This window comes from Urocitellus parryii, chromosome X (genome assembly GCF_045843805.1).
Source record: "Urocitellus parryii isolate mUroPar1 chromosome X, mUroPar1.hap1, whole genome shotgun sequence".
Lineage (NCBI taxonomy): Eukaryota > Metazoa > Chordata > Mammalia > Rodentia > Sciuridae > Urocitellus > Urocitellus parryii.
In genome coordinates this window covers 59,577,868-59,599,405 of record NC_135547.1, presented here as the reverse complement: position 1 = coordinate 59,599,405, position 21,538 = coordinate 59,577,868, and the positions used below count along the sequence as shown (strand labels likewise).

At 34.3% G+C, this 21,538-nt stretch overlaps 1 protein-coding gene across 1 annotated transcript in view; it reads left to right on the top strand.

Annotated features, from left to right (window-relative positions):
* Zmat1 (zinc finger matrin-type 1) overlaps window positions 1-12,284 on the top strand; it is a 46,865-nt gene extending 34,581 nt beyond the window's left edge. The window contains exons 6-7 of the mRNA XM_077793889.1: window positions 8,592-8,691; window positions 9,818-12,284. Of these exons, the coding sequence (XP_077650015.1) occupies window positions 8,592-8,691; window positions 9,818-11,138 (1,421 nt within the window). The 3' untranslated portion in view covers window positions 11,139-12,284. The remainder of the gene's footprint in view (window positions 1-8,591; window positions 8,692-9,817) is intronic.
* Window positions 12,285-21,538: the final 9,254 nt, after the last annotated feature.

Below are 21,538 nucleotides of genomic sequence, written 5' to 3'. Positions count from 1 at the left end.
CACTATTAAAGGGGAAATCATTTTAGTACTCTGAAGTTTCAAGGTTATTATCATGAGAGATAAAGAATTTTGGTGAAATTTTCATATGATGAGGAGGGAGGGGAATGAACATCAATTTAATTTAATCCAGTCATTGAAGTCATTTTACACTAGTTTCTGAAGCTAGAACTCAAAGAATAGATTTGTCCTTTCTTGCCTATTGCCTGAAGAGCAGTAAACATTTGAGAATTTAAAAATTGCTAGAGAAATTAAATTAACTAATGAGGATTTCAAAGAACTGTGGCAGTAGAATCCCATATTACAAATAAGCAGACAGTAAGAAAAAAACAATTTGACATATGCCACCTTAACTCTTTCACTCTTTACCAATTTCTCCTTTATGTTTCAACCTTCCTCTCCATCTGCTGTTGCTTATATGTGTTTCTTCCATATCTAATCTCTTTTCTCGTTTTTTTTTTCCTTCATCATTCTCACTGCTTTCTTTATGTCCTTTATCCAGCCCAGGCCTTATTAGCCCAGGAATGGCTACCATAACGATATGGAACTAAAGTATGTATGTATTTTTATTTATTGTATTTGTTTTGTTTATCTTACTAATTTCTAGCTCTATTATTGCACTTAATGTCTTGCCTTCACATGCAACTCAACATATCTAAAAGTGAATCAATAATATTCTCTAAAATTCTCTAACTTGAATTTCCCAAGATTTATGTCTTTGCCAGTAGGACCATTATTTATTAGCCATCTATACTTGAATCTTTGAGGGCATCTTTGATACTTACATCCTGTCCATCCTCAAGTATTATAAAATATTAGAACTGGTTCTCCTTTCTGTAGTCCTTTATTGTATTTCCTCTACCATCATATTGCACCTTAATGCTGTAAGAACCTTTTGGAATGGCTTATTTGTACCTCTTACATTCTAGTAATGAAATATTAAGCCTGGATAAATTATGTTTTCCACTTTTTCTATTTCAGCATACAGGCTACTGAGTAATGCTGAGAAAACTATATGAATTTAGAGATTGAGTACCTCTTCAGAGTCTGGGTATCTAACCACTTTGGGTCTTTAGTCCTACTTAACTTTTTTCTTTTCCTTCACTTTTCTCCTTAGCAATCATTTTTAATTATTTTTTATTTATATATAACAGCGGAATGCTGCTATATATAAATAAAAAATAATATAACCCCGTTCTTTACATTCTTATTATATAGAGAGAGCTCAATTTTTCATATCTCTGGTTGTATACATAGTATACTCAAGCCAATTCATGTCTTCATACATATACTTTGGATAATAATGATCCTCACATTTCACCATCATTAATAATCCCATGCTCCCTCCCTTCCCCTCCAACCTCTCTGCCCTGTTGAGTTCCTCTGTTCCTCCCATGCTCCCACTCCCTATCCCACTATGAATCAGCCCCCTTATATCAAAGAAAACATTTCGGCATTTGTTTTTTTTTCGGAGGGGGTTGGCTAACTTCATTTAGCATTATCTTCTCTAATTCCATCCATTTATCTGCAAATGCCATGACCCTTAACAATCATTTTAAAACTGTATCACTCTCCAAGACTCTCTTCCCTTGCTCTACGCCCCCCCTCATCACACTTCTTAGACAAGCTTCTTTCTTAATTTCATCAACAAGGAATTTTCCATCAGATGTGGATTACTAAGTATCTTGCCCTTCCCAGATCCTCTTCCTCCTCTAACCCTAAGCACCCCCTGTAGATACTTCTCTTATAACCCTGAGTTCCCTTTTAACTACAGCACTCTCCTTGTCTCCTCGGTAGCCAAGTTTCTGTTTTTTAAAAACTTATTCTACCCTTACTGTCTTAATTTGTTATTCACTCACTCCTCAATTCATTGCCATTGTTGGTCCATATTCACCCAGCCTTCATGCTACCACTCTATCATATCACTCCAGTGAAACTACTCCTCACTGAGTCATAGTGACCTCCAAATTTCTAAATGCAGTGGACATCTTTACTTAGCTTCCTAAAACATTGTTTTCTCTGTTCATCATTATAACCCCATCCTTTACATTTTGTACTTTGCATAGGCTCCTCCTTCTCTACTATCTTGGTTTAAAGAGTGACATTCTCCAGGGTTTTTATCATTATGTTGCTATTCCTATGCACACCTATACATTATCTTAAGGAGATTTCACCCATTCTGATTATTTTAACTATCCCCATGTCCTGACATCTCCAAAATCTCTCTGGACTTTCTTCTGTCTGTTCAGACTCTTATCTATAACTGCCTATTGGATAACTTTACATGAATGTTTCAAGAATATTCCATATACCCTTAAGTATTCAAACTTATACTCATTATTACTTATGCTTCTACTCTGTAAAACAACTCTTCCTTCTGAAGTTCCAGTTTCAGTTAGTGGGATCATCACCCACTCAATTACCAAAGTAGGATTCTGGGAATTATTTTACACTCCTCTAGATTCCTCTCTCTCCCTTACCCCTCACTTCACCTAGTCACTAAGTTTTACCAGTTTTGATACTAAATATTTCACCAACTTGCCTGTTTCTCTCTACTTCTACTTAGAACCTTTTAGTCCATGTCTTCATTTTCTCTTGCCCTGTTAATTGTATTCACTTCATGTATGTGGTCTCCTTACATATAGGCTTGCTCCTCTTTTTTAAAATATTTATTTTTTAGTTATAGGTGGACACAATGTCTTTATTTTATATTTATATGGTGCTGAGGATCAAACCCAGTGCCTTGTACATGCTAGGCGAGCACTCTACCTCTGAGCCATAATCCCAGCCCTGAGGCTTGCTCCTCTTAAAATTATATTCTATATTGTAGCCAAAAGAGACATTCTTCAAAAACACATAGTTGAACAAACATGTCATTTACTACTTAAAACACTTCAAGTTTTCTTAACATACAGAAAAAAAGTTTTAGGTCTGTCTTTGATCTGACCCCTTATGCCTTGCTCAACTTGTCCCCTGGTATTTTACTCTACAACAATTCCAATTTAAAAAAAATTCCTAAAAACCTATCAGTGTTTTTTTTTTCTATTTCCTGTATCTCATAAGGCTCTTAGAAACTCTTTCCATCAAGTTAACTATTTTTCATCCTTCCAAGTTTAGGTAAGTCATTGTCTTTCCTGGTAACCCATTTTTTGCAAGTTTTCCCACAAATTTTATTGTTATTTTTTGGATTCTCAATAAGAGTAAGGAGTTTAATTCAGTTATTAGAAGAAAAAGATTTTTAGAATGGATAACAAAGTAAAACAATTCTACAAGGTATCAATTCTCAAAATTTTTGCCTCAGGACCTACCCTCTTATAACTCAAAAATTATAAAGAACTACAAAGAGTGTCTACTTGTGTAGATCACTTCCATTGGTATTCACTGTTTGGGAAATTAAAACTGAAATTCTTATTTTTTAATAATTATTATTTTCTCTAAAATAACAAAATAAGCCCATGGCATATTAACATAAATAACATTTTAAGGAAAAAAACTACATTTTCCAAAACAAAAATTTAGTGAACAGAGTACTACTGTGCTATATGTTTTGCAAATCTCACACCTGGCTTGAGAGAATAGCTAGATTCTCATATATGCTGTAAATATAGTCTGTAAATTCCAGAAAGCAAAAATAAAACAGACAAAACTGACCACTATGCAATAAAACTAGAAATTAATACAATTGAAAATTTAAAAGATCTTTTCATCTGAAAATTTTTATTGGTTCTTTTTAGTTATACATGATAGTAAAATCCATTTGATATAATTATATAAGCATGGAATATATCTTATTCTAATTAGGCTGTCATTCTTGTGTATATACATTATGGTGTGATTTACTGTGGTGTATTCATATCTTCAGATAGGAAAATTATGTCAGATTCATTCCACTGCCTTTCCTTTTCCTTTTCTTCTCTTCATTCCCCTTTGTCTAATCTACTGAATTTCTCTTCTCCCTCTACCTTATTGTGGGTTAGCTTCCACATATCAGAGAAAACATTCAACCTTTGGCTTTATGGGACTGACTTATTTCATTCAGAATGATAGTCTCCAGATCCATCCATTTAATAGCAAATGTAATAAAAACATTCTTCTCGATGGCTGAGTAATAAATATTTCATTGTGTATATATACCACACTTTCTTTATCCATTCATCTGTTTAAGGGTACCTAGGTTGGCTCCATAGCTTACCTATTTGAATTAAGCTATAAACATTGATGTGGCTGCATCATTGTAATATGCTGATTTTAAATCCTTTGGATATGTACTGAGGAGTGGGATAGGTTGGTCAAATGGTGGTTCCATTCCTTTTTTTTTTTTTTTTTGAGGAATGTTTATACTGCTTTTCAGAATGGTTACACAAAATTGTAGTCCCACTAGCAATGTATGAATGTACCCTTTTCCCCACCTCCTCACCAACATTTATTTTTAATTGTCTTTCTTGACAATTGCCATCATGACTGGAGTGAGATGAAATCTCTGTAGTTTTAATTTGAATTTCTCTAATTGCTAGAGATGTTGAACATTTTTCATACATTTGTTGACCATATTTCTCTTTTGAGAAGTATCTTTAGATCCTTATACTGTGCTAAGTGCCTATGCCTCACTGTGCTCCCATACCTCTCAAACATACTTTTACCATCTGAGATTGAAATCCTTTGTTCATTTATCTGTTTCTCGCATTATTGGTCTTGTAGGAAACCTGGCTGTTTAATTCATTTCGTACTTCTAACATGTAGCATGATGCTTGGTGCCACATAGATACTCACATTTTGTTGAACAGATTGTTCAAATTCCACACATCATGCTCATTTCTGTCTCTTCCATATTTGATGTTGTTTCATCCCCTGGTAAGCTTTCCTTACAATTCAAATCCTTCCTGTACTCTGTGATCCATCACAACTTCTCTTACTGCTATAGCTCTTGCTATTATACTTTTTCCTCTTATAGTCTACTATTCATTGACAATTGCATCAATTATAACCCCACAACTGACTCACTCTCCTTGAGACAAGGGGTTATATTTTATTCTGCAATATACTTCTTAGTGCTTTATATGCTAATGAGTTTTTCTCAATTTATATTTGGTAATTGCTTATTTTAGGCAATATCATGTAGAGGGATAAATATAGATTTAGACATGTGTTTGAAGCCACTTGCGAATTTGCACCTCAAATTTGTTGGGTAAAAAGTAAAAATAATGTAACATCATAGGATTGAACAAAGGTGAAGTGAAATAATGTGTAAGTGTGCGTGTGCATGTGTGTATGAGTGTGTGTGTAGAGAGAGATAGAATAGATACCTCTGTGTATATATAGATATGTGTATGTATGTGTGTGTACGTATATCTCATCACAGAATAGGTTTAAATATTAATTTTTTAAAAAAGTTTTGTTTTCTATCATAATTCTAAGACAAGTAATTTGGATATTTTCTCTTTTTCTTCATAAGTTCCAAATTAAGCTGCTTTTTATTTTTTTTTACTTTCATGTAACTTTCAATTGTTGCCCCCGATTTAATACATTAGACCAGAGGTTCTCATCCTTGACTACACATTAGAATTATTTGAGGGGCTTTTAGATATCCCAATGCTCATATCATTCCACTGGTCAATTAAATTACCATGCTGGATCCTACACATTGTGTTTTGTTTTGTTTTTTAAAATTCATTGAATGGTTCCAACATGAAGCCAAATTGGAAACTACAATGTTAGATTATAAAGACATACCCTACCCAATTCATGTTTTAAAAATAAAGACCTTTGTTCAAGGAGTTCTGAGATAGGGCTGTGATTAGGAGAAGATTGGACATCCAAGTGCTGGGTTGTCAAAGATTCTGAAAATTACAAGATGCAAAGAAGCCTCAGTTTCTGGATAAACTCAGAAACAAAGGATCCTAGCAGGGGCAAGTACAGCAAATCTGAATGGGGCGAAGGAGCAGTTTCTAAGATAATGGAGAGTGCAAGAAATAATGAAGTTTTATTATAGGATTAGACCAGGAGTTCTGATCTTTAGATAAATGAATAGGTTTCCTGTCTTCAAAGAAAGTGTTTACATATTTTTTTAACATTTATTTTTTAGTTGTAGATGGGCACAATGCCTTTATTTTATTTATTTATTTTATGTAGTGCTGAGGATCCAATTCAGGGCCTTGCACATGCTAGGTGAGTGCTCTACTGCTGAGCCACAATCCCAGCCCTGTTTACACAGTTTTTATACAGTATTTTATGAGATGTCTACAGATGAGAACAAGAAAAGAACATCATTCTGTGGAAAAGCCAAGGGCTAAAGTAATAGTAATCACACCACAGTACTAGAACTGCCTCTGGATATATGATTGGCAGCTCTTCTGAAGTCCTATGTTGTCTCCATTAGACTCTGTCGTAATTGTGGAGAAACAAAGGAGGAATTAAAGATAAAACTACATACAGTGTATTTTATAATTATAAGCACTAAATAAGTGCACAAATGCTCTGATATATAATCTGAGTTTTTAATCACAATAAAGATCATTGGCTCAGTCTAGGGAAGGTGCTCAACAATAGCTGAAAGTACAAATATCTGAAAAGCTTTCACAAAGTAAGGAAGCCATGTTCTACCCCTAAAGAGTCTGATTTAATTGATCTTACGTGGAGCTGTAACATGAATATTTCCCCTAAACAATTTTAATATAGCCAGCATTGAGGACCACTTATCTAGAGGAAGCCAGGATTCCTTGCATACCTTGGGTGCCTTAAAAAATGCATAGTATTGGCCATATAAATCTGAATCTTAAAATAAGGATAGTAGTAATTTCCTATAAAAGGTTTTTGTAAAGATTCATTTTAGTCCCATGTTTTTCAGGAAGTCCAGAATCTTCAGTTGATCATTATCAAATCAGGGAGCCACTAATCACAAACTTGAAAGGGGCTGAAATTAACCAAGGAACAGGAAAATATTCCCTTGGTATATTTCTCATGAAATATCAGATAATAGTAACTAATGATATTCATTAAAAAACAAATTCCCTGTCCCTGCCCCTAAATATCAGATAATAATAACTAATGATATTCATTAAAAAACAAATTCCCTGTCCCTGCCCCTAAAAGAGTGAATCATGTTCTGCAGGATGATACCCCAGGTGATTCTTATCAGAGAAGTTTAGTAAACATTATAGTTTAAGTTGATATATTGTCATTCTGCTATTGATTTATGGTAGGAGGATATATATACCATAAGGATATATATATATATATATAGTATATATATATTATATAGTATATATATATATATTATATATATTATATTATATATATATATATATAAAACCCCAGGATATATATATGTGTGTGTGTGTATATATATATATATATATATATATACACACACACACACACACACACATATATTTATATGACCCCAATGCCCAGTTTTTATGTTTGTCATCTAGATTGTACTTTTCTTGGTATCAAAAAATATGGGAAAAATTATAAACAGGGAGTGATATGGTGAGCATGAAATGAGAATACAGGGATAGGAGGACAAATTTGGGGAATCATTCATTCAAATTTTTACGTGACCTGCTTAGCTCTTCTGGTATCACACTAAGAGTATATCTTAATAGTTAACAGAGTCTCATGTCTTCAAAGTCAGCATCTTTCTTTCCATTTGACCGTAGTCTTTTATTTCTGTGAATAATCTTCACTCAGACAAAACAGATATACTTCATAATGATTAATTTAGCTTCCTTTCCATGATTAGCTTATTGTTTGATATAAAAGAGGGTGACCTTAGATGTCCATAATATCTCTACAGCACCAATTTATTGCCTCATTTCCTAGTGTGGGATTGTTTTTATATTTGACTTAGGAAATTTATTAATTTGTTTCTTCTGACCAAAGATGAAGTAGAAGGATGGTGAGAGTAAGACAATGAAAATAATTTATTACCCCACTTCTATCCAAGAAGCAAACTATTAAGGTAGTTGGACATTTCCTATTTTATAGTTTTTGACTCTTTTAAAATGGTAACTAGCAGTTTTGTTTTAGAATTTTGCTTTCAGCTTTTATCCTGTGAGTGGGGCTCACTGAACCTCTCTCCTTTCTAAAATATGTGGAAATTACTTTTGGTAGCTAATGCACTACAGTGATTTCAGGTAAGAGTGTAAAAATTTGCTTTTGTTTGTCTTTAATCTTTTGGGACATTTCAGACTTTGGTTGGGTGGAAAGAATTAGTGGCAAACAAAAAGAGGTTTGTCAAGGGACAAAGAGTCAAAAGTTGTGCAAGCACACTAAATTTGAGGTGCCTGCTACCATCATGTAGCAACAGTAAGCAAGCAGATACCAGATTTTTAGGGAATAAATCAAGGCTACAGAAACAGTGTGGTATAGTGCAAAGAATTCTGGGGATTAAATTAAGAGACATGGGCACAAAGGCTCACTACTACTAAATGGCTCTGTGACTTTGACTAAGTCATTTTGCCATTCTGGGCCCAGTCCTAATTGGGAAATTTCAAGTAGATCATCTCTAATAAATTCTTCTCCAGTCCTAATATCAAATGATTCTAAGTGTATTCATACTAACCTTCTTAACTTGAACTTTCTATTTTTTTCAGCATTTAATATGAGAACCTACATTTGCCATATTTGTAGTATAACCTTTACATCTTTAGATATGTTCCGGTCCCACATGCAAGGGAGTGAACATCAAATTAAGTAAGTGGTTTTTTTGATAAAATGTTCCTGACACCAAACACATATTTTACAAAACTTCTCTGGGCATTCATTTCCTTATGAGTTGAACTGGATATGGTTAACAGTATTAGTAACATTGTACACTAGTGTTCCCAAGGGTGTTCTTGTGTCATGATAGTGTGCTGGAAGAGCTGGCTCTTTTGTATCCCTCCTGACCAGAGAACATTATATTTTTTAGAGAGATGCTAAGGAATCATTCTCAGGCTAACCATACAAATTCAAAGCATTTCTAGAAGCTTGGCTTAGTTCCACGGTTTCAATGATCCAGTTAGCATTCAGTGAGGTGTAGTGGTTAAGAACAAAAGTTTTACTGTTAGACAGACCTGGATCAGAATACCAGATCCATCTTTTATAAAGTGTATAATTGTGAAGAACTCTTATATAAGATTGTTAAAAATGAAATATAATAACATATGTAAGGTACCTGACTTGGACATAGGTGGAGCTCAATAAATGCTTAGTTAACAGTTATTTTAAGGAGATAATAATTGAATGTGCAATTGAGGAGTGGGTAATTTAGGTAATACAACAGAGGGACATTTAATTGTTATATAATTGGCTTATTTTTTAAAAATCAAATATAACATTTCTGTTACTTTATTATAGATGAATATTTAGGACCTAAATTGTCTGACTTGCCAAAATTAACCTACATTTAGACATGTTAAGAAGAAATTCAGGGTTCTAGAATACTTGCCACATTTGTAGATCTATAAAAGGAACTGATTAATCAAAACACATCATTCTAACATTCAGATCAGACCATTTATTAGAGCATTAAATATTAATGGTCCTTACTCACACATCCAAACATGTCTTAAGGTTTTTAGTACATGAGCATCTGATATATATGCTCCTCCCTTTAATCCCAGCCAGAGAAAGTTTTCTTAAAAACAAAAATTGTGAGATGCCTGGGAGATATCTGATCATTCCCACTGAATCTTTTTACCATGAAAAGTAATTCTTTATAGCTTTTATCCTGAGGTTGATTTTAAAATTTTATTTGGATTTTTTTTTTATTTTGAGAGCAAAGAAAATATTCAGAATAAAATATTCTTGTAACAAGAACTTTCTGTCCTTTTTGCAGAGAATCCCTTGTTATCAATCTAGTAAAGAATTCAAATACACAAGATTCTTACCAAGTTGAATGTGCAGATTATATCAAAATTCAGAAAACGAGAGAACTAGAGTATAGGACTTGTTTCAGAAAGATGGAAGAGAATTATTTGGAAAGCCTTGGGTACAGAGAAATGGTTGATTCCAGATCCAGACCTAAAATGTATGAAGAAAGACTTCCATTTGAGACTTTCCAGACATACCCAGGACCATACAATAATTCACAAGCAGTGGAAAACCAGTTACCACGTTGCTTACCAGCTCATTCAAAGAAGACACATGACTCTTTCAAAGATGAACTTGAAGATTACATCAAAGTGCAAAAAGCCAGAGGACTAGATCCAAACACTTGTTTTAGAAAGATGAGAGAAAACTCTGTGAACCGAGGGTATAGAGAAATGGTTGATTCTGGACCCAGACAAAGAATGTGTGAGCAAAGATTTTCTTTTGAGACTTCCCATACCTACCACCAATCATACAGTAGTTCACCGGTGGACGGCCAGTTACCTCATTGGTTACCAGCTCATTCAAAGAGAACATATGACTCTTTCCAAGATGAACTTGATGATTACATCAAAGTGCAGAAAGCCAGAGGATTAGAGCCAAAGACTTGTTTCAGAAAGATAGTTGATAGCTCTGTGGAAACTCATAGACACAGAGAAATGGTTGATAGCAGAACAAGATACAGAATGTTTGAGCAAAGACTCCCATTTGAGACTTTCCAGACCTATACAGGACCATACAATAGTTCACAAACAGTAGAAAACCAGTTACCTCATTGCTTACCAGCTTATGACAGCAAACAGAGACTAGACTCTGTAAAGTACTGTCAACTTCCCAGAGACTATTTCTCAGAAAAACCAGTACCTCTGAGCCTTAGTCAGCAAGAAAATAACTCTGGCCCATACAGTGCAGAATGTGAAATTTATAAGCACCTTTCCTCAGAAAACAACACCAGTGACGATCAAGCAGCTCATAAACGGCGACACCAGAAGAAAAGACGACACCTTGAGGAAGGTGAAGAAAGGCAAGAGAAGGAGCAGTCCAAGCATAAAAAGAAAAAGAGTTATGAGGATATGGATTTAGGCAAAGACAAGAGTATCCAACAAAGTAAACGAGAAGAGGATAAAGTCAGGGTCAGTTCAGGAAAACTTAAGCATCGAAAAAAGAAAAAAAGCCGTGATATATCCTCTGAAAAAGAAGAACGTAAGCACAGGAAAGAGAAAAGAAAATCTGTTGAAGAAAGGACAGAAGAGGAAATGCTTTGGGATGAGTCAATTCTTGGATTTTAAACTTTTAGTTTACCAAAGGATGATTTGAAGAAAATAGTATGGGTTTAGATAAAGACAGGAGAATCCAATGAAGAAAAGGAGGGTTTGATGTGGTCATTGTTGGTGCAGGAAAGCTTCATTGTTTTGTGTGCAAAAATTAAAAATGAATTGAAAGAAGAAACACACGAAAAGCCTAAGTCAGTCTTTTAGAAAGAAGAACAGCAGAGAAAATCAAACCTATGAAAGAAAAACAGAAAAGTCAGTATTTCGGGATGAATCTGCTTTTGGATTTTAAACTTTTAGTTGGTGTTTCCTCAAGGATGAACTGAAGAAAACATCAAGAAGATGAAATTAGATAAACACAAGAGCATCAGATGAAAAGGAGAGGTAGATACAGCCATTGTCAGTTAAGGGAAACTGCTTTTCTCTTTTCTTTCTTTCTTTCTTTCTTTCTTTCTTTCTTTCTTTCTTTCTTTCTTTCTTTCTTTCCTTTTCTTTCTTTTTGTAAAACTTGAAATTTAACTGAAAAAACAACCAAGAAAACCCAAACCTAACCTCTGAGAAACAAGAACATAAGAACACAAGAAGAACATAAGAGAAAAGGAAACTTATAAAAGAAGTCAGAAGAGTCAATGCTTTAGGATGATTCTATCCTCTAATTTCAAACTTCCTAGTTTTATTCCCTTAATGGGTTGAAAAGTTTGATTTTATTAAATAATTATTTGATTTTTCACATGGACAGTTAATGTAATCTCTATAAAAGCCAAGTGAACTGAAAGTATTCACTATGCCTTTTCCTCAAATTACTCTTCCTCAATTTTTTTAAAAAAAGAAGAAAAAAGAAAGAAAGAAAGATTATTAAATGTATCTTACATAAAATGTAATTTCACTAAATGGGGTTATCTCTACTTTGTCCATCAGATTGCTGTGATAGTAGATTTTTTTACCCATGAGAGATAATTTATTTTTTAATGAGAGAATTATCAAGAGTTGCAGTGTACAGCCATACCACCCTGAACTCACCTGATCCTATTTGTTCTTGGAAACTAAGCATGGTCAGCCCTATGGGAAACAAGGCATTGCTGAATCCATTCCTTTTGGGGTTTGTGTTAGTGTTGGTGGTATTTTATTATCGATGTGTTTGTTTATGTTTCTTAGTTTTCTCAAAAGAAAATGTATGAAACAATTTACACTGATTTTTTTCTTTGTTAAATCTAATTTGCAGTGTATTTTTGTATTTTCTAGTTCTGAAAGTGAAAAATTAAATAGTCTATAACAAACTTAGAAGATATATACTTTTAAAAAAAGTTCTCAAAGTGCTGATACAAAAATCACTCTATATTCTGGAAGTGTTTATATTAAAGTGTTCTAATTTCTATACATTGTTTTATTTAAATGATCATTTTCCATCCATAGATGATTGATCTTGGAGTGAAGGGGCAGTAATTACATAGTTTGCACTTAATACTTCTGGGAAGATCACACTATAAAGCTATAATAATTTCATTGCTTTTACAGCTTGTCTAGTAGAAGCTGGTACTTTATCTTGAGCTTAGTGTTATCTTAGAAAAATATGACCAGCTAAATACTTGAAATTGAAGAAGGAAAAATTTTAAGTGATAGGGGCCCATGAGGGTTTATTACCTTTAAATTGTTTGATTTTGATGATTTTTTTATTCTGGTGCTCCTTTTTTTTTATCATCAGCAACTCCTGTAAGCATTTGAGCATCACTGTGGTATAATAGAAAGTATAATGGCCTGGGAATCCAAATCCCAGGGTTGGATTCCAGTTGTACCATCAAGTTGCAGCGTGATCTTGAGAATGCCATCAGAATCCAACATGGAGTCACCAGGAATAGGAAAAATAGGCTATAGTAGTCCCTTCACGTGCTAAACCTATTCAAAAAGTAAGTAAATTTTAATGGTGATATATCTGCATTTAGGCAAGCCATTTCATAGTTGGTTTTTATATTTGAAATTTAAATAAAATGGTAGATATGTGCTAAAGCATGATATTATTGGTTGGGCTTATACCTAGTTAAATAAATAATCCCAAAGAGTTAGATGGTCCCCAAATAATTTTTTTCTTTCATGAGACTGTTAATATAAGATTATTTTATGCTATAGTATCATCCCCCCCTTTTAAACCATATTTGGTATACTAGTGAAAGGAGAGGAAGAAGAGCTAAGATAGAACAAGTAGACTAAATTGTCAGCCACAAAATTGGCATTTTTTTTTCTGAGCACACACACATAAATACAAAAGTACAGTTTTTTTTTTCCGTACAGAAAATGCAAGATAAGATCAATTGAATCATTAACATTTTTACAGTTGATAAATTCTTATGCAGAAATCTTTTTCTATTTAAATCTGTTGGGGGAATTCAACATTATATATCAAGAATATTCACTAAGATACCAAATTACTATGTTATTCTCAAAATGTATAGATACAATGTTCCATTAAAATTAGCCATACATAACTTTATAGAAGATGAATCATGTAAATTTAAAAAAAACATTTAAATTGGGTAGTGTGGCTATTAGAACAAATAGGGTGTGGTTTTGATTACAATCTTAAGGCAGTAACTTGGCTTGCCCAAGAAAAATGGTTTTCAAAGATTTTAGGATAAATTTTTTGGCAAAAGTAAATTATTTGTTAACCAGAAAATTTAATTTTATGGTTGAAGCTGGTGACAAGCACTTGGAACCCAAGTTTTGCATATTTGCTCTGCTCCCATCTTCTGCCTCTAAGCATCTGGAGGTAAGAATATATCTAAGTCAAGATACATCAACACACAGAGAGGAGATATAAAGTGATCTCCACTTCTGGAGTTGACTGCTGACTCTGTTAAGATTAAATTCAGTAGTAAAAGTTTTTTAAAAATACTGCACGGGGTATGGAAGACAATATAAAGACTTATTTGAGGAAAAATAATTTAATATATTACATATGAAAGCAATGTTTGGGGATGTATTACATGTTTGGTTTAAAAGACCAATATCTAGACATAAATTCACATGTGATCTGAGGCAAATGTTAAAGACAGTATTCAGAACAAGTATACTAATAGTACCTAACTTCAGAGATGTGCCCTGAACTGGATAGTAGAAATGAGCAAACATAGGCTTAATTTGAAAAATATTTTTCAAAAATGGGAGTTTTAGAAAAAAATATATAATTGGCTGTCCTATTATATACATGCATTGAGAAAATAATAGCTGACTATCAGTATTGTGCCAGAAAGGGACCTAAGGAAGAAATGAACATATGTCCTGTTTCGCAAAAAGCCCACACTGTCCACAATAGGAAAAGGACCAATAAACAGGTAATTGTGATATGAATTGGATAAAGGCTAAAACAGGAATGATGATGAAGGGGAACATGGCATTCAGGAAAGGCTTCACAAAGGAAACTGTTCTAAATAAACTTCCCAGTTCAAAGTTGTATCTCTTTAATATATCCATGTAGCTAGAAGGCACCTCAAACTTAATATATTCAAAATAGAGTGCCTGCCTCTGTCATTATTAATCATTCATTTTCTAGTTTACCCATTTATGTAAAAATCTTCATTCAGTTGCTCAAGCAAAAACAAACAAACAAACATTTTTGAGCATCTCTTCTTTGCATTAAACCAAACAATTCCTCTTAATTATATGACCAAAAGAGGAAAATATGTTTGAGAGCAACTAAAACATTAGAAGTCATTACAGTTTCTGAATTACAGGTAAGTGAAGAAAACTGCACAGGATCATCAAAAGAGAACTGTGGTGAACTAACTCCTTGAGGATCTCAGAACCATTCAGCATACATTTTTCTCCAGGGTAAATCCATGTGAAAAAAGAAAACTTCTAGTTTCTGAAATCAAATTGAACAGAGCAGAAAGATTGTAAGGAAAAATGTAAAATTCATATGTTAGAGGATGGGAGAAGAATCTAGAGAAAGCAGATCTCAGAAAGCATTATGGCACCAAAATAAATATATAAACATGAGATTAACACATTAGACCAAGACCTGTTGAATGTGAACACCAGAAAATGCAGACAAAAAGCAGCTGGAACATCTGACCTAGTAATTTTTTAAGTGCGCTAAATGGAAGAAAACATTTAAACCTTTGAAACAGAATGAATCAGAAAAATAATCCAGAAACAGTCAACTGAAGGGTGTGAAACAAAAACTGACGGAAGGAAACAATTACAAAAAAAAAAAAATCCATAAATGAAAGATTTGGAAGGTAGGAGAAACACTGTGATAAAAATGGTAAGGAAGATAAGAGCAAAGTGAAGACAATTTTTAATTATATAAAAAGATTGATAGAAGTAATAGGTAAAAGAGCCAATGGAGATCTAAATTAAATATGTTGTATTGGATGCTGTATTATGCTGACCCAAACCATCCTCTATCTGTCACACCTTTTTCAGGTGAGAGGCATTCATTTCTCCAGTTTCTAGGGAATAGTCCTTGTCTAAGGAAACTGCCCTTCCTAAGACCAGGCCTCCTGCTTCAATCTGGGACACCTGCAAAAGGCTATTCTAGTTACAGAGTTCCTTATGGGATGAGCAGAGGTATTTGTCATGACTGTTTGTAGTTCCATTTATCCTTCTATCACTGCCTTATAAATATTTTTCTTTTCTGATACCCCTTTAAATTGCCTTCATCAAATCCCTACCTCATAATAATTTCTTCCCAGAACCTTACCTAGGACAAGAGGAACCAGAAATGGTCTTAGGAAATAGACACCAAAAAGGGGCGGTTTGGAGCAGGCAATATGGATTCTCTTATTTGTAGGAGGTAAAATACAGATGGTAGGTGGTTTCTGTCATGCTATGGAAGTATAGTTTTAAAAGTTTCACCAGTGATGCTGTTGGACAGGAATATACATGCATGTGTAATATCTCAAGCAGTTGAGAGGATCAGGGGACATAGCAACTATATGAAAACTGCTAAATTTCAGAGTCATTGTTGCATTGGAGAAAGAAAATGAAGGCTGACAGAAACACCAATTTAAGGAAAAATATGAAAGTTAAAAGGTGTTATGATTTAGATACCTGGTATACCCCAGAAGCCCATGTGTGAGAATGCAAGAAGGTTTAGAGGCCAGATGATTGGGGTATGAGAACTTAACCTAATCAGTGTGTTAATTCCTTGATAGGGATTAATTGAGTGGTAACTGAAAGTGGGTAGGGTGTGGCTGAAGGAGGTGGGTCATTAAGGGAATGCCTTTGGGGTTTATATTTTGTGGTTGTGAGGAGAGCTCTCTCTCCCCTTCCTGGTGCCATGTCCCCAACAGCTTTCCTCTGCCATACACTTCTGCTGTGATATCCTGCCTCACCTCAGGCCCTGAGAAATGGAATTCACTGTCTGTGGATTCAGACTTCCAAAGCAGTGAGCCCCAAAATAAACTTTTCCTCCTTAAAATTGTTCTTGTCAGATCTTTTGTTCACAGCAGCAAAAATATGTCTAAACTGAAGGCATCCTTGGTAGCATATAAAGGGATTTTCATCTCTTCATCTTCATCATACCTTCCCCTGGACCCTCTGAACTCTAGAATTGCCAGATAAAATACGGGATGACTAGTTAAATTTGAATTTCAAATAATGAGCTAATTTTAGTATAAATGTGTTCATGGAATATTTGAGATAAAATACACTTAAAATTGTTTATATAAAATCCAAAATTAACTGGGTGTCATTATATTTAATTAGTTTTGATAAATGTGGCCACTTAACACATTTCTAACAATTAATGGCTAGCATTATTTTCTTGCTTGAAGATAATATTGCCTTGAAAGACAATAAGGCCCTTCCCCAAGCATTTATACCCATCACTCCTACTGTCCATCAGACCAATTACTATGATCAAACCACAGTTTAACCCAGCCTGAGAAGTACTAGTCTTATAAGGGGAAAAAGAGAGACTGTATGTATTCAACAGAAGGAAAGAACTAGGAAGAGGTTTGGTGGAACTGGTCTCTAAGATTAGACAATTTGTGGCCAGAATGTAAGAGAGCTAGAGGTTTCTAGGAGGAGCTCCAGGAGAAGGGCAAGTCAGGAAAGAGTAAGGGTGGGCTCTCCAGAAATGGGGCATGGAGGACTTTGATAAACAGTATTAGTAGCCTTGTTCTGTTATGAAGCAGGAGTTGCTATGGTTTGAATGTATTTATATTCTCCATAATTCACATGCTGGAAACTTAATTCTCAATGCATCAATATTGGGAGGTAGGACATAGTGGGAGGTGCTTAGATCATGAGAGTCCTGCCCTCACAAGTGGATTAATGTCACTACACAAAGGACTTGTGGATGTGGCTTCATTCTCATCAGTGCTTATGCCATATTAGGAATGGTTTTTACCACCCCTCTCCCACCCCTGATAATAAGTATTCAAGTCACCATCCTGGAAGTGGAGACAAGGCCCTTAACAGACAACAAAAATATGCCAGCATGTTGATTTTGGACTTTGTAACCTCTATAACAGTGAGAAATAAACTTCTGTTTTTTATAAATTACCCAGTCAAGTCTCAGACATTCTGTCATAATAGCACAAATAGAATATAACAGGAATCATGAAATATTTCTAAGCAAAAAATAAAATAAAAAGTTGGACTGGATTGTCTCTGATGATATTTTATGAGTCTAATGTGCTCATAAAACACATTTAGTGTGAAGCTGGAGGCCAGGAAGGGAAGGAGACACAACATAGGATCTGTACAGTAATCTAAGTGTGATATTAGGTAATAGGGTAGTATCAGAGAGAACTGGGAGTGAGACACAGAGGGAGAAAAACTGTAGGATTCCTTGACAAAACTGAAATGCTAGGCTAGGTCATAGATTCCTAATGAATATTTGAACTGAGAGGAAAGTGGGAAAGCAAAGCCCTATTTAGATGGGCTAATATCAGAAACACTGATACAAAGAAAGTCAAACTGAGATCATGCTGAGATTAATGGAAAGAGGCTTCATATTGAAATAAAACCAAATAATTTTTCATTACAAATGTTAAGTTTCTTAGGACATTTGAGACCAAGGAGGATTAAAAACAATTTTAAGTATGTAATAATTGATCTATAACACTTGGGATTAGTAAAGCTTCACCCTGTACCTCAATTTAAGATAAGCACTTAGTAAAAAGATGTTTGGGAATAGCAAGGATCAGTCATATTATGGAAAAGTCAAAAAGGATTCCTCACATACCTGTTATTCTAGAATATACCATATGGGTACAACCTCACCAGATGTTTGGTGCATTTGTTTTCTTCCCTGTTTTTAATGAGTAGTTCATATAATTCTTAAGCATATTATGACAAGGTTCTGGAGGAAGATTTCATAAAATCTTTCAAAATTTTTTATTTATCTTTAATTGGCACATGGAAGATAGAACAGTATAGACAGGAAATCTAATTGTGTACTTCTTTTCAAAATATTAGCTGTACATCAATCTCACCTCACCAGCTAGACACAAATGTAAAGGATATTTATTAGAAAAAAGAAAGCATAGGTGCAAGGTAACCCCAAAGAGATGGAGAAGAAGGAAGTGTGCAGTACTTAGGTGATTTTCATAAATGGTGTATCTAAAAATATAGAAATAGGTATAGGCAGAAGTGAGAGTCATCAAGCTCTTCTGTATCCTGAAATGCTGTATAAAGTAACTAAGAAAGTAAGCATTCATTTGACTGTATATTCTCCACATAATGTTTCTCTTTTGCAGAACTCATAGATCCCTGAAGAGGTTGGGTGGGGCAGAGTTTATTTCCATCCCAGAAAAAGATAAAATCCTGGCCTTATATATTTCTGCATCTTACATCAAATAAAATCAGTAGGTGATACTGAAATGTTCCTTGAATTCACTTCTATGTAATATATCTTATTCGGTAACTAGAAGTAAACTACCATGTACCAACATAACTCATAGTGCCAAAAGTGGGAGAGAAAACAGGATCCTAACATGTAAATGGTTCAGGCAATGGATTCAGATTCAGAAGACTGGGTTCAAATAATCACTGATGCTCATTTGTTTTAGGGTCACTGAAGGCAAGTCATTTAGCTACCTTAAACCTTTTTCTGATTTGTGACAGGAAGACTTTGTAAAAAATTTCACTTAGTAAGGTTATTTAAGGACTAAATAATATAATATGCCAATATATTTTCTAACATATTGAACTCTCAATAAATGTAATTTAATTAGAGTGCCAAGTAGAGTAGTATTGAGGGAAACATGACTAAATTGACCAAAATTCAGTTGCTAAATTACATGATGGTAACCCTAGGAAAAATCCCTTTCCAGTAATAACAGCCAAATATAAAATAGGTTATCTCAAGGGTTACTGAATAATGGAGTGTTCAAAGGCTGGAAGATTATTCAGGTAGATTGTATGGGAGTGTGTGGGAAGCATTACTTGTGTTGTTTGATACCAAATTCACCCTCATTTGTCACTCCACTTCAGTCTTAGTTCTTTCTACCTAATTTTTATCTACAGTTCCATCACTTTATCTACAATTTTATCAAGCCTGTCTTTTTAAGCTGCCTTGAAGTTTTGTTTAACAAAACCTGGTATAAACCAATACACAAATTTCTCCAAAATGATATGTAGCATTGGACCTCAGAATTTAAAATTTTATGTTTTCATTATTTGTGCTGAAAATAATTTGGTAGGATTCTACTCTCTAAAAGGCTGAGAGAATAAACATAAGACAAATTTCTTGTGTTAGTACAGTTTTGGGGCTAATGCTTTGTGCATAGCATTTATTTTACTAATAGCTAAGGTTATATAATGGTTGATCTGTATATTAATAATTATATTGGCTTACTGGTTAAGTTCAATTTTGTAATTTGTTTTCACATGTCACCTTCATTATCCCTGGTTCACAGAGGAGCCAAGCAAAATTTCTTTTTCTCAAATCTCACAATTTCCTACCTACAGATAGTTAATATATACATATTCGTCTCTGAGTGGTCCAACTTGTTAAACATCATATCCTTTGATGAAAAAGGTTTTATCTAGATGAGGCATCTACTAGAGCTCCTCCTTCATTAAAAGCATTTGAAAAGACTAGTCCTTCTTTTCAAAGTGCTCTTCTCCTAGAAGAAATGTGACTTTCAATTCCATTGAGATTTAAATCATGTGAATTAATGAGTATCCTTTGTGAGCCACCAAACATTTTTCAAAGAATAATTTATTCAGTTATTCCCAGCTACCAATTTCCCTTGTGGAAAAAGCAGCAAATGATTTCCTAAAAGAGAGGAAATAGAATATTCAAGAAACATTTGAACGTAAGGGGAGGGAGTTGGAACTAGATTTTTGAAAACCTGTATTGGGCTAGGCACTTTCACAATGTATCTCTTTGAAATCTTAATTCTGAGAACCAAGTGAAAAAAAGGAAAGTGAGTCTCAGAATAGTTAGGTGTATGGCTTAAGATCATAGAGATGGAGGCTGGGCTGAGAATGCAATCACCATTTTTCTAACTCCTGAAGTTGGTCCATGGTGAGTCAATCCATTAAGTACAGTAGGCACAGTACCCAGGACTCATGATACATTTAGGGATCTACAAAAATTGTTTAATTTAGGGCAGTGGTATCACTAAGAAGTCAAGTGGTGAGTTTCAGGACCCTGTCTCTCTATAAAAGCAAGTAATAAGCTAACAAAAATCTGTCAGACTCACAGAACTCTTTTTTTTAATTTTTTTATTTTTTATTTTTTTATTGGTCGTTCATAACATTACATAGTTCTTAATACATCATATTACATGGTTGATTCACATGGATTATGAACTCCCGCTTTTACCCCGTATACAAATTGCTGTATCACATCAGTTTCCCTTCCATTGATTGACATATTGCCTTTCTAGTGTCTGATGTATTCTGCTGATTGTCCTATTCTCTACTATCCCCCCTCCCCTCCCCTCCCCTCCCCTCCCCTCCCCTTTTCTCTCTCTACCCCTTCTACTGTAAATCATTTCTTCCATTTGTATTATCTTGTCTTACCCCTCCTTTCCTCTTATATGACATTTTTTATAACCCTGAGGATCGCCTTCCATTTCCATGCACTTTCCCTTCTCACTCCCTTTCCCTCCCACCTCTCATCCCTGTTTAATGTAAATCTTCTTCTCAAGCTCTTCGTCCCTACCCTGTCCTTGTTTACTCTCCTTATATCAAAGGAGTCATTTGGAATTTGTTTTTTAAAGATTGACTAGCTTCACTTAGCATAATCTGCTCTAATGCCATCCATTTCCCTCCAAATTCTATGATTTTGTCATTTTTTTAATGCAGAGTAATACTCCATAGTATATAAATGCCACATTTTTTTTATCCATTCATCTATTGAAGGGCATCTAGGCTGGTTCCACAGTCTTGCTATCGTGAATTGAGCTGCTATGAACATCGATGTAGCAGTGTCCCTGTAGCATGCTCTTGTTAGGGCTTTA